A 14,106-nucleotide genomic window follows, 5' to 3' on the forward strand; every position below is an offset into this window, starting at 1 on the left:
TATGCCACTTCAACTTCAATATAATTTTTTAGGATGCATTCTTATTCAATATGATGTTTTTGTTCTTGTGTTGTTTACATTAAATTCCTACATTTTGGGATTTAAACAACCTCAAGAAAATAACAAAAAAGTAAATGACATTGAAAGGAGTAATTGAATGGAATGCATTTTTCAGAATACATTGCAAATACAGTTTATTGAAAATATTTGTATTTCAACAGATACATAAATACTAGAAGAGGCATCAATGTTATGAATACGGCACTTTTCAAGAGCTACATGTGAAAAATGCAACAAGTAGACACTAAATGTTTACAAACAAAAATGCATGTAAATAGCCAACTCTCCCATTCATGGACAGCGTCAACAGTGATCTGTAAAATCAAATACAAACAAAAAAACAAAAGACACACACTCACTCACTCGACATGCAAAGACAAGAAACAAAAAAGATCCTAATAAATGCTCCTGTCCCTTAAAAACCATGTCTCCCTCCTCTAAACAGGCTGGAAATGGGTACAGAACATGACTCGACAGCCACGAAATGTTATGTCAATCTATAAATGAGACCAGGAAATGTCCAAAATTGCAATGTGTGCGGAGTCAACAAGAGGGTTGACAGAATCTAGAGATGGTTGATGGTTGTTTTTTTATTAAGTGTACAACTTTCATTTGCTGGTGCTATCTGATCCACTTTGCTTGAAGAGTCCAACCTCATTAGTCTCCATGGCCTGGTACACAAAGAACAGGAATCCAGCAACCAAACTTAACAGCAGGAACTGCTGCCACACCGGCAGACCACGGCGTGCACTGGTCTTCACAGCAGGGGGCGGCACAGGTCTGGAAGCGCTCAAAGGGACCGCAGCCGCACGTGAAACAGACCTGGTCTCAATGTAGGATGTGCTGGTTTCTCTTAGCGGCGTATGACGAAGACGAGTTTCGTCAAGCCATGTGTCGCCTAGGGGCCGACCAGCTGCTCCTCTGATTGGTCGCCGACAGGTGGCGCTAAGAAAGCATAAATCAGGATGGGAAGATAGAGTAATTGTATATTTAATAAATGAACATAAAACATGTTTTTGCAAATATACTGACAAATATGTTCCCATATTTTCTCCATACCTGATTCCAGTTGGGGTGCTGAGGTTTTCATTAGGAAATATGTCTTTGAGCACATCTCTCTCTACCGTCCTCGGGGTCTGATCAATGGCGGACACCTTTTCCACCTGTGTACAAACACAGAACAATGATGAGATCAATGATAGGACGCCATTTATCCAAGCCCTAAATGATTCTGAAGATCTTCCCTGTTTAACCTAAACAAAGAACGAAAAATGTAATGACACCAGAGCTAACCCAAGTGAAACAGGTTTAGTCGTACAGCTTTATAAATCTCTACAGCACCCATCACACGTGGAAGTCCCTCATCACCATTATACACCTGTGGAGCCAGACACCATCCCATTATATTACCATTGCAGTCTGCTTAGTCTCCGTATGGATGCTATCAAGCCCTCTGACAGGTGTGATTGGGGAGAGGAAAGGAGTGATTTTGGACTGCTTTTTCTTGGGCTGGGTCTCTGGTGAGCCACAGCTCTCCTGGTAAAGCAGGACTTGTTGTTACACATCATTTATACAAACAATAAACTGCTTAAAAAGCAAAACAAATGACCAACTTCAAACCTGGGAAAGGTTAACTGATACTGCGAGTAGAGAGTCATCTGAAGCCAAGCGGGATGCAGAATCTCTAAAAGAAAGCGGGGATGATGGGAAATCTTCTGTCTGGCACTCATAGGCAGATGAAAGACGACGCATTGGTTCAATCAAGGATTTGGAAGTTTCGTTCCGACTCAAATGAGGTTGGATGTTTTTTGAGAGCTTAGGTACAGTGACAGATTTGGTTTCTTGAGAGGAAGCCTTCAAAGAACAGACTTTTCAGATGCTTAATAAATTCTTACATAGTAATGTACAATGATGTTTAATTAGATACAGGATTCCCACAGCTCTTAACCAATGCATTTCCATGGTTTTTCAGAAATTAAATACAAAAATTGTGTTGTCGTTGACCGCGGGAACCCTATAAATCAGTAACGTTTGGGTCTTAAAACCCATAAAACATACCAGGGGAGAACGGCATGTATATTTACAGCGTAGCATATCCTTCATACCATGGTCATCTACCTGAGTTGACAAGTTTTAAAATTAAGATCCTTCTCAATCATTTCCAAATGAAGAAAGATGAAATCATATGCAGCAATCACCTCAACACAAGCAGTATTGAGCAGAGAAGCAAACGGCTCACGGTTGGACGGTCTAATCGGAGGGGAAGTGATGTCAGAGGAATTCTCATCCAACTAAAAACCAGAAACCATATTTGTTATGAAGTAGAAAAAACTTTTGTCAAATCATCCCTTAAGGTCTTAGGCTTGCCTAGACATTTCAACTACTATGAAAAATATTTGAACTCATAGTGATTAAATTCAACTGTTAAAAAAAAAAATCCACAACAGGTGGGCAGAAGAATGGCACCTCGTCTATGGGAGCGTCCTCGTGTACATTAGACACAGTTGACTGGAAAGTAGAGCTGTGACGTTTGGGGGATTCTGACCAGTCAAACTCAAAAACCGAGGAGCACTTTGAAGGTGTCCGTTCCTTTGGCACACTCTTAAATATGAAGCTATAAGTTACAAACACAAACGGCAAGAAGTTCATCTGGCTACTTGCCAGTACCTACCAAAGTGTGGGCTTTTACTCTCACCAGAGGAACACAGACCCCCTTAACTACAGAGACGTCGGAGAAATCCTAAAGAGACGTCGTATTTACAAAAAAAGAGACATTCAGACGCCCTTGCAAGACTTCATGGAAACCAAATTATTATGTAATTAAAATAACTCTCATATCTCCTAACTTATAGGTTATAAAGTATACTTATTTTAAAGCATGGTAATGATATACGGTATATTACACATATGCATACTTACTTATCAACTACGTATTAATCCCAATGCATGGATAAAAAAACACTTGAATGAATGATTGATCTTTATCTCTTCATTCCCCTCAGTCAGTCATCATACAACAGCTGAAATTTCTAACCTCATACCACCCAGCCATAATTTTTGAGGTCGCACAGCAAATAAACACCTTGTCGACTGGAGGTGCATCGTTCAGACCACGGTGATATGAACGCACTGGTGCACTGCGCCGTTTCACAGATCCCGCTTTCGAGGAGAGCTTTGATGTTTTGTCTGTGAGCAAAGGCCGTGTGTCCTTTCCTGCCATCTTGAACATGAAAATAAGCAGGTCCTTGAAACCAGGCTAATAATTTGGTTACGTTTGTAACATTTTCTTCTCAGGACACCTACCACAGGTCCTGTCCTCCTCCTGTCCTTGGTATCAGGCAAGAACTCTGCAGATGAGACTTCAGAGTTCTCCTGAAACCACCACACAGACACACACTTACTATAGAGTCGTTTGTAGTAATAGGATTTGTTATAAGAGTATCTCACCATCCCACTATTATTTAAGTAACACAATCATACCTCTAAAAAAATGATGTTTTTTTAAAATAAAAAAACATTGAGCATCGATTTTGAAATTCAAGGTATGTAAATGTGTAATTTACATTGTAAAAGAAACAGTCAATTCTCCTGAAAAACTTTTCTAGGTTTAGGACAACAAACCTCAAAGATCTATTGAGTAACAAAGTATATTTCTGCAACAAAGGGTAAAGGCTAATTTGTGAAACAAATACCAGCTCAACCAAACAGTGTCGCAAACCCGAGCACACCTGGTGTGTGTCAAAGTGTTTTTCCCCGCCCCTTCATCACCATAGTGACCAAACACCCAGAAACCAGGTGATGTACAGAAATAACATAGTGACAGGTGGATTTACAGTGTCGTCGCTACCAGGAACAGTCTGATCCACCATACGGGACGACGTCTTCAACTTCCTCTTAACGTTCAAGAATGGCCAATCTTCCTCTGGTTTATCCTCCTACACAATAACAAGATCTAGAACATTCTCTGTGTTCTCCACTGCTGTATTTCGAACTCAGGCAAAGAAAATACGTTCTGATCATTAAAGAACAAAGAACACCCATACTTTGGCTCACAATATCAAATCAGTCATCCGAGTCTTATCAGATCGCTTCTGGATTTATCAGCAGGTGGCGCTGTTGTGTGTTAAATGGATGATGTGGTTAAACAGGTGTGAGCATCACGTGGACAATTTCTCAAGGCAGTCTTGACAGCAGCACAATGAAAGCAAACTAAACTTTTCACAGAAGAACAGAACGTTTAAACTGTGTCCTATTTATATTAAACAGACACGGCAGCTAATAAAAGAATAACCTGAATAAAAGGTTAAAAAATGTACAGCTGTAAGGGTTTATTTCATATGAAATAAAAAGAAATGAGAAAGCAAAGCATGACTAGAGAAAAGAAAGAAATAAGAACATGAAGTTTTTTTTTTAAGTATAGCTAAAGCTGCAAACCATAACGCCAAACTTAATCCAAACTCATATGGCATCAAACTGACAAGTCATGTAAAATCCGACCCAATAAATTCATAATTTAAGCCTATTTAAGTAACTATTGTGTGTAAACATTTACCAGCCAATAGATAATACCCACAAAGAAAAAATCCTCACCTTGTTGTGCTGTGCACTGCGTGTTCTGGTGGTCACCGGCGTTTTTCCTCTACTCCTGATCGGCCTCTCCACAACTGGGACTGGTTCTGGCTCGACTTCTGGTTCAGGCTCGAGCACAAGTATCGGAGCTGGTGCTATAAGTTCTGACGAATGGTCAAATCTGTGTTTTAACATCCAACTACACAACGCATAAGATCTCAATTGAAGGAACCTGTTTTCTGTTACCTTCTTCCTTGTCACTGTACTGGTCTGAATCCGTGTTGCCATTCTGGCTGCCATCTGTCTGTGACGCCTCTGATGGAGGGGCCGCTGCCTCTGGTGGTCCCTGATCCAACAACTTCTGAAGCCTCTTTTCATAGACTTTTCGAGTTGAGGCTGATAAGAGATAGATGTTGGCAAAGATGTGTGAGAAAAGCAAAAGTCTACCGAGAATGACGAACATCACACTTTTGTTTAAACTGCAGTATTTACTTTTTTGTAGAATAAAAAGCGTTTATATCTGCATTTGGCCTTTATACAAAAAAAACAATGACATAATCTACTAACATTCTAACTTCCATTTAAGGGCATTGAAACTATTCAGGCCAGGGTTGGATAAACATGCAAAACAACAAGCCCGGTTAATCAGATTTACTGATAACCTCGTAAGACAGTGTTGACAATATTAGTTTTCTTTTTGTATTTTCTATAACATGCCGTTACTTTTAATCTTTCTAGAGCATCCAAATCTATGTTTACCTCATTGAATTTGAAACTCTGCCTTTATCAGTTTTCATAATAATATTATTTTAACAAACTTGCATTGCTTAGAGGGATAGTTCACCCAAAAAGGAAATCTTGGATTTTCAATCCTGTATGATTTTCTTCCGCAGAACACAAAAGGAGATATTTTGAAGAAAGTTGGTAACCAAACACAAAATTGTGAAAAAACGTGAGTTGATGTATCTCCTTTAGTGTTCTGCAGAAGAAGGAAGTCATACAGGTTTGAAATGACACAAGGGGTGAGTAAATGAAGACAGAATTTTCAGTTTTGGTTGAACTATCACTTTAAAAAGCGTTTGTGCTTTCCTTATAATAAATTTCACTTTTAATATCTGGATTAACCTAGTGTAATATTCAAATCATCATTATGTTAAACTTAACTAAATAAGTACTTTCTTCATGTGTCCAATAAATTTTAGGGCCAGTATCATCGCCTTTAAAAAAATGTATCTTTGTTATTTGCTTTTGATCTCAATAGTGCCTCACCTACAATAGGTCCAACATTGAGACCGTACTTCAGCAACAGGTCTTTTAAACCCTCGTCTGTCAATTCAGTGACATTGGTTTCCTCTGGACGAACTTTGTCTGTTTTCCTCGTAGCTTTCTGGAAAAAAAAAAAAGTATATCATTACAACAGTATACAGTAGCATAAAGCATCATTTGTGACCATATTCTTCCATACTTAAAAACTGAATATTCACAAACAATTTTTTGCATGCATGCATTTACTGCAATCCTATAGACCCATTTTAAGCAGACGTCACGATTAGGTCACAGCATTAGCTGGAGAGAAAACACGGGGAAAACTGGAGGCGGTCAATACAAATCATCATAGAGTTAGCTACATAAAGAGTTTCCAATATCATCTTGGTGTGTGAAGGCTCTAATCTGACATTCTAACACATATCTGCCATTGCCAGAAAACACAACGACAGTTGTAGTCAAACACAATAAAACTAGCAAACTTCACAGAAACGATCATCAAAGATGATTGCATTTAGAGCGCACATTAATAAACTGCATTTTGATGCACTATGTGTCAATGATATTTCACAAGTTCTTTTGCCCAGTCTTAAATCATTTTTTACTTTTTAACTTTGGGTAAAACGCAGAGCTCGTCACTATGGAGAAGAGGCAGGACAAACACTACATTGACTAACCACCATCATACACAACAATGGAGAACTTAATATAAAAATGGAATAACCATTAATATTAAGTAATACTCTTCAAAATAAGATACTAATAACAAGTAGGCTAACTGTTGTGCAACCAACACATCTCCGGAAAAACACACAGTGCCTCCAAAGCATTATCAGGCACCACCAGCAGGTGGTTTTCAGAAGAGCACAAGGCATTATTATTTTAGCTGGCTAAAAACGCTTTGGTGGATAGTACAGTTTAATTGATGAATTTATTGGTAAGCATATAGCCCATAAGCATCTTCTGCATTTATACAATATAATGTAGCTTTACAAGAGAATGAAGTCCAAAGAATTCCAACATTCCTAGATACGAAATTTGCGTAGCTGTAACTCATAGGCGAGGATTATGCAATGGTTTATAGTCAATGAACATGCACGTGCACCCCGTTTACAAATGATTGGAATTCATTAACATACATTTTACTATGAAATCTGACGTTGACAAAGTATTCGTGAATCCGGAGGAAATTTTTCAGGCAAATTACTTGACAAATAAAAAACCCAAATTACTTTACGTTTAAATTAAAATGAATGAGGCCCATTGAGTGACATGTATAGGTCGGACAAACTGGTTTCTTTCCGTTAAAGTTTACTTTCTTAACAACAGTCACGGCCCCGGGCTCCGCCAACGAAAACGCGTCAATGTTTACTAACAAAAAAGGGCTCTACAGTACAGCATATGTAGATGATGTCATGGGAACTAAAGTAACAGGTGTTCAAGTACGCCCGACAGGCTCATGACTATACACCTGAACAAAATGCCAGAAAGAAAAACTCGGCTTGCTCAAGTCAAACTCTAAAGGAAAATCTGAGTGCATTCCCAAGTCACCCCAGCCAATAAATGCAATGCTTTAAGGAGCCAAACAATAAAAAGCCGAGCGGCAGCTGGGTGGAGTTTAAATTCAAGATCATGTGCAGGGAATTTAAGATGCAACTTTAGAAGCGAACGTTAATCTGGATCAACGCTCTTTAAATTAGCTGTTCACACACAAATACACATGGACTGCAACAAGAAATATTGGATAGAGAACTAATGGATGAATTGAAAGCAAGCACTGCTCATGCGAAGTGCAAATGATGGCGGTGCTATCGAAACTGGAGGTAATAAAAATGAGAATGTGACTCTGTAGAGTCGGGACTATGCAAATCCAGCCACATTCCCTGGAATCCTGCCTTGATCCACAATTCGAATCATGTGTTTGAATCTAATGGTTCAAACAGTGAAGTGGAGAGGGAGAATACTTTATGAAGGGTAGGACACAGACAGGAGGAAATCTCATTTGAGTTTCAGCCATTCCTTGCTTGAGTTTCATTGCAGGGGCCTTTGCTGGGGCCATTCTGGAACGCAGCCTACTCAAAAAGTAGTTTCATAATAACAGCATTCCAGCAGGATGAAGGGGGAAAAACGTTTCCGCTGTGCACGAACAACACCATTACGCTCGTGAAACGGTCACAGACTCGACACAAGAGCGGGACACGAGAAAAAGGGGGAAAGGACCAAACCCAATAAACCACTGCATTAAAATTTACAATGATGAGGCAAGATGTTGGTTACCCACATTTTGCCTTATTGTGGGTTTTGCATCACAACAACGTCTTCACTGCTTAATTGGAACATGAAGCGCAAAAGAATAGTGGCTCGAAGCTATCAGAGAATTGTTTTTAGCCCATCTAGGTAAACAAGTTTGAGTTCAACGTCTATGACGGCCTCAACAAATCACACCTTGGACTTCAGTACAGTATGTGTGCAGCAATTAAAACATACCAGAGATGCCTGCCACACATTTCTAAACTTACTGTACAGGGGACAGTCCAAAACTTCAAAGAGGAACTAAAAGCACACAAACATCTGGCAGCCAACGCACAAATTCCTCATCATAAGAAACTATTTCCTCGATAAAGAGACCAAACCCACTATGTAAACAGCCACAAGGTCTTCTGATATTATTCTACAAGTCACAGAATTCTAAGGGAGGGACTAAAAGTGGCCAACTTTTTTAGTGTGATTTGTTTACAACCAGAATAGCTCTGATCAACATGGCCTGCGATTCATTGTTTTACTACAGTAAACGGGTGTTTATGACAAGGGAACGCCCATTTACTAGCTTTAAAACCGTGGAGACTATTCAGAGACTATGTGCACTTCTGTGTTGTTGTGCGAGACAAGAGTTGAGGTCATTTGGTTGATAACCATTTACATTCACATTTAGTCATTTAGCATACGCTTTAATCCAAAGCGATTTACTAAGGAGTTCAACAATGGAAGCAATTGGGATAACACAAGGACAACAAAAAGCATAAGCAAATAAACTGGTCTCACTTAGCTGCACAGTGCCACGTTTTTTTTAACCAGATATAGCAAGTTCTGCCGAGGATTGTGAAATAACATGCACATATAGATCACCTGCTTTGATAAGACAAGGGATGTGATCTTGCAGCAAACAAAAGGACCATTCAAAAAAGTCAATGACCAGCATGTCGTGTGCGTAACCAGATTTTGAGTTTGTAGACTATTACTGCTGAATGGTAGTTTTGATAAGAGTACCGTGCTTCCTACATTTCAACACTCCCACACAAAAATGTGTAACGTAAATGATGTGCTTTACGTTTCCTGTGATTTGAAAACGCCTAAAACGGATGCGTACACGTAAACTGACAAGTTTTCCTAGACATTATCAAGTCCACGTGTCATATATTTGTGACTCCCACTGATACAAAATACAACACGTGAATGAATCTTAAATCATATTTAAGCCGGGAACGTTGGTTACGGGCAGCAGCATGCCAGTTTGTTTTTATTTACACATGTGCACAGCGCACACTTATGACATTAATCCGCTATGATCGTGTTAACATCTTATGCGCTTAACAAACGCGTTCGCGCGCGCGACTTTATGCAATGTTGCGTCGAACAATTGGGATCATTTGAATATGAACCGTTAATATAGACGATCGGAATAACGTTACTTTTCCGCCACCGTCCGACGTATTTATAAAAGTACGAATTAAAAAACAAACAGGTTTAAAGGAGTCGGAACAAAAGAGAATCATTCCCGCGTCAACTCACCCTCCCCGAGCGGCTCTTGTTGGAGACCACCGGGGCTGGAGGCAGTTCCTCGTCGCTGGAGAAGACATCTGGAGACTCGGTGCTCTTTTTGTTTTGCGCGGTCAGATTCTTGAGGTACAGCTGCACGTAAACGTCCTTTCTCTGGTCCCCGTTCGGCAGAGCCACATTATTGGCCAACAGGGCACCTTTGAGTCTATCTTTAGTGAGCACAGACGGGTCTTCTAGAAAGTCCGACATGTTTGTTACTCTCTATCACAGCTTGGCATGAGCAGAACACTATCGCTGGCTAAGACAGATTTCTTTTATGCGATCGGTGACCATCTTAGGAGAGAGACTCCTATTGGACGGGCGCCGCAGAAAGAAGCGCTCTGATTGGTGGATGCGGAAATTTTAAAATCGCGGCCGATGAACGGACTGGCTGAGCAATGCGAGCTCTTGTTTTGCTTATAGATTTATCCAGCCGCGATTTATTTTGTGCATTTAATGTATTTTTGAGGAAAGACAAAATGTATTTGATGGACCGATAAGAATAAAGTGCACAACACATCATTGGAATTATAAGCATACGACTTGATCCAGAAATGTTACAGATGTCTAAAGATATGTCAACAACATTTTATTGGCCAAATGATACAACTTGTCACGTTGCAACAAAAGACAAAATTAATACAGAACATAAGTCACTTTTAAGTTTTACGTATTTCCCAGCATTCACATTCTCTCATGGGCAAAACATTTACCACAAGTTCACACTACTATTGACTAACATTTGAATAACACGTTCCTCAAGACCACGTCCACTGAGAGATGTCATCAAATTGAACATGAGCTCTTGCATATATTCCCTTGAAAAGAAACAAATGTACCAAAAGCACACGTCGTAACACCAAAACAAAAAAAGCAAAATATTAACCAAAGTGATCACAGTGCTGCAGAAACAGACCGCTGTATATGGAGCTGACTGGTGTATCATGTGTATCAAAGAAAAAGCAGGCAGCTGGAGGATTAGCATTCACGCTCGCACCCTCAGCTCTACTGCAGTCTCCTGATGCTCACTTCTACAATGTGCGTGTATGTGTGCGTTTGGCTTTTTAATCGCCACGCTCCAAAGTCATGCTCGGCAGTTCGGTCCGTCTCAGGTGAAGAAGGGTGGTGGCACAGCACTCTACTGGGGTGTGGATTCCTTGACCCGTCCCGCCCCCTGACCTCTCCCGTGATCTCTCCTCCTTTGGCTTCCTCTCTCACTCTCCACACTCAGGCCTTGATCTCTGGTTGAGGGCAGTATAGGGCTTCAGAGTTCTCTGATGTAAGTTCCTCTGTAAGAGACAGAGGAATTAGTTTATCCTGCAGGATGGTTACAATCACAAAATTTACAAGCATTCATTTGGCAGATGATTTTAATCAAAGTGACAGTGCATATGCGCATTTAGCTTATTACTGACCTACAAGGAACTTTTAAGTAGACGAGAAATTGGAATGGTTTTTAGAATACAGATTTATTTTGTTTCGAGTAAACCAAGAAACCTGGCCAACATTACAGCAAGAAGGCCATAGTAAATAAACTCACCAGGCAGGACACATTTCCACAAGCCATAGGTTTTTCCTACAGCGGTCTGCCACAGCCGCAGAGTTCCATCCTCTGATCCACTGGCATAAAGCTCCCCATCAGGGCTAAAACGCACGCAGTGCACAGGTCCAAAGTGTCCCTTATATGACTCTGAATGGGAGACACAAAAGCTTCATTGCTTCACATGATCATAAACTGTATTACCGCATTTGCACAGTCACTCCAATTGTTTTTTTATTTATTCACTTATTGTTATTAATCAAAACCTTTTAGATTCAAACAAGAAAATATATTCTAACCAATTTCCTCCTTGGTACTGTAATCATATTTATAGAGTTTGAAGTCATCTCCTCCCGCAACAAAGTAGTCTTTCTCAGGATGCAGGGAGGCCGAGTGAATAGAAGCAGGGGCATCAACAGTCTTTATCAGATCCAAACTGAAGAAAACAGACATTGGATTGGAGAAATTATCATGTCTCAGTACATTTTCAAGAACATGTTTGTCTTCCAACATAGTTCCCAAGGTTATACGTGTAAGATATGACAGATTAGAGGTTGGTTTTTGAAACACGTCTTAGTTATCTACCTGTGGGCTTTGTAGAAAGCAATAGTTTTCCCGTAAGTGATGACAAGAACCTCGCCATCAGGAATGTACTCCATGCTGCTAACCGATGTCTCAAATGACAGTGTCTTCACTGTCTCCGCTGTGTTCCTGTCCCACAGCCTAAACATGAAAGTGCACACAAATACAAACCAACACAATTTGCTTGTTATGCATGATGCAAAAAGGTGGAGCCACAAAGCTCTCAATAGCTTAATTGATAGTCAAAAAGTGTTCACCAAAAAATTCAATGGCATTTACCTGATAGTTTTGTCCTCAGCAGCTGAGATAATCTGTTGGTCTTTGTTACACCAAAGAGCTTTCTTTATTGCAGAAGTGTGGCCTGCAATTTCCTGAGGGTCTGAAATACCAAAGGTGTTTTTTTTATTACCAATTGGGATTTTGATATCTCGATGTGTCAAGGAAGTGCACGTCTTCCCCGCATACCTGCTTCAGGTTTGTTGAGGTCAAAGATGCGCAGCATTTTATCATTCCCGCCAGTCAGGAGACATTTGCTGTCCTGTAGATTAAACAAATTCTAATGAAGCATACTTCATTTAACACGGAGCGTTCCAAGCCTTTCATGTGCGATAATAAATCCATGTGACATTGTTTAGGACACAAGTTACCTGTGTGAAGTTCACAGATTTCACAATGTGCTTGTGTGCCAGGGTGAGGACCTCATCTCCAGTGACAGCATCCCACACCTTTCTGCCAGAGGAAAAAAACTTATATCAAAGCACAAACTAACAAGCGCAACTTCAAATCCATTTGCTTTGAAGGAAACCCAAAATTCACTTTATTAGTCCTTACGCCGTAAAATCTGCTGCAGCTGTAGCTGCTTTTGTAGCTTCGTTATTTAAGGTGGCACCCCAAACAGCACCCTTGTGACCCAAGAATGTCCCGATCCAGTCCCCAGTGTCCCCCTGGCGCATCATAGGTTTGCCATCTGCATAGGACAACAAAATTTACACAAACAATAGACAGATGTACATTAAAAGCTCTGCCTGAAATGTAATTGTCACAAATTAAATTCACAATGACAACTAGGCACCTTCATTTATTCTCGGTTTAGCAAATATTCCAGTCAATATGGGCATAAACAAAGATAAATGACATACCTTTACAAGCACTAATAAGGAAATATCCATAAGGGGTTATTCCACTGAACGCCAGATCCACAACAGGTCTGGTGTGACCAGAACAGGTGAGAGGAGTCTGTCTCATAGCCATACTCACTGGAGACCTACAGAAAAGTATTTGTAAAAAAAAAAAACCAAGCCATTCACAGTGGCTCCTACTAGTACATACATACACAAAAGTAATCATTCATAAAGATCGTATACATCACGCATTCAGCAGAACAGATGTGCTGGCTAACACCAACTTGGCTAGCCAGGAAAACAATCATTACCTTGCAAAGGCAACACAACAACGACACACAACAGCGCTTCGTGGTCAAATAAAGTGTCGGGGAGGATGGTGGAGCTCAGAGCTACACTCCCAGCTACAGTGCTGTGCCACCAGCTACACAAAGTGCAACTCGTGTGTGTGTGTGTGAGCTAAACTCGAGCCCTCGCTAACGATGCAGGAACATCATGGAAGCGCTCGTGTGAAGAGCGTGCATCACTTCCGGCAAGCGACGCCGCGTGATTTGCCAGTAGCGGGTCACGTGACGCGCTAAGTCGTCAGTGGGGAACAATTTAAGAGCTCGTTGCTTTAAAAGCATCTATTTGTCTGATACATTGTATTTTATTGCTATTTTCTTGTTTTTTTTATAAAAATTGCCTTTTTAAACCATTGCGTGCCATCTTTAGATGAATTTAACCTGTACAGGTTCATATGAGAATTGCGCTTCTGGTTCACTTGTTCAGAGGTCACGATAGATACACCTGGACCGGATGCGGCTAGATGTGTTTTACATAGAAATATCCAGATGGAAGTGTGTCCCAACCTCAATTATTGTGACAACAGCGATGACAAACCTAGTCATCCCTTCTGATCTCATGATAGTGCCAGTGCCATGGGACATATCTCAGAGTAAGCCAAAGAGAAATTTCTAGAAAGACCGAAAATGCTGGGAAATACATGTATGTATACAAAAAAATTCACACAACGTTTAATTGTTCATTGTTGTAGCAAGTATCATGCACAATATACGCATCAATTAATAAAACAGTTATATATGTAAACACATGTTTTATTATTCAAAAATGGATTTTCGTTACTATCCACTGAAGCTGTCACAGACCTTC

The 14,106-nt window shown here is 40.2% G+C and overlaps 2 protein-coding genes across 9 annotated transcripts in view; both read right to left on the reverse strand.

The window, feature by feature from the left end:
• Positions 1-177: 177 nt before the first annotated feature.
• On the reverse strand, positions 178-9,989 carry tmpoa (thymopoietin a). Of its 6 annotated transcripts, XM_056749087.1 has the most exons (15): positions 9,685-9,989; positions 5,899-6,016; positions 4,876-5,025; positions 4,651-4,793; positions 3,894-3,995; positions 3,364-3,432; positions 3,143-3,280; positions 2,732-2,800; positions 2,527-2,661; positions 2,259-2,351; positions 2,119-2,178; positions 1,681-1,914; positions 1,471-1,596; positions 1,120-1,223; positions 178-1,005 (listed from the first exon to the last, which is right to left on the reverse strand). In XM_056749087.1, the coding sequence occupies exons 1-15, from the start codon at positions 9,919-9,921 to the stop codon at positions 669-671; spliced, it is 2,115 nt and encodes a 704-aa protein (XP_056605065.1). In that variant the 5' UTR covers positions 9,922-9,989; the 3' UTR covers positions 178-668. The 6 variants fall into 6 exon arrangements, with proteins under 6 accessions (XP_056605065.1, XP_056605059.1, XP_056605060.1 ...); XM_056749081.1 differs by lacking the exon at positions 3,894-3,995; XM_056749082.1 differs by lacking the exons at positions 2,732-2,800; positions 3,894-3,995.
• Positions 9,990-10,279: 290 nt separating this feature from the next.
• strap (serine/threonine kinase receptor associated protein) overlaps positions 10,280-14,106 on the reverse strand; it is a 39,350-nt gene continuing 35,523 nt past the window's right edge. For 2 of the 3 annotated variants that reach the window (XM_056747841.1, XM_056747839.1), the window contains 9 exons: positions 12,973-13,097; positions 12,665-12,800; positions 12,481-12,562; positions 12,299-12,371; positions 12,113-12,212; positions 11,837-11,974; positions 11,551-11,687; positions 11,252-11,401; positions 10,280-11,000 (listed from right to left, as the gene is read on the reverse strand). In XM_056747841.1, coding sequence (XP_056603819.1) covers positions 10,939-11,000; positions 11,252-11,401; positions 11,551-11,687; positions 11,837-11,974; positions 12,113-12,212; positions 12,299-12,371; positions 12,481-12,562; positions 12,665-12,800; positions 12,973-13,084 — 990 coding nt within the window. In that variant the 5' untranslated portion in view covers positions 13,085-13,097 and the 3' untranslated portion in view covers positions 10,280-10,938. Of the gene's footprint in view, positions 11,001-11,251; positions 11,402-11,550; positions 11,688-11,836; positions 11,975-12,112; positions 12,213-12,298; positions 12,372-12,480; positions 12,563-12,664; positions 12,801-12,972; positions 13,098-13,265; positions 13,479-14,106 lie in introns of those variants that run through there. The other variant, XM_056747840.1, reaches the window with a different exon arrangement.

The sequence above is a fragment of the Triplophysa dalaica genome, chromosome 5 (assembly GCF_015846415.1).
Source record: "Triplophysa dalaica isolate WHDGS20190420 chromosome 5, ASM1584641v1, whole genome shotgun sequence".
NCBI lineage: Eukaryota > Metazoa > Chordata > Actinopteri > Cypriniformes > Nemacheilidae > Triplophysa > Triplophysa dalaica.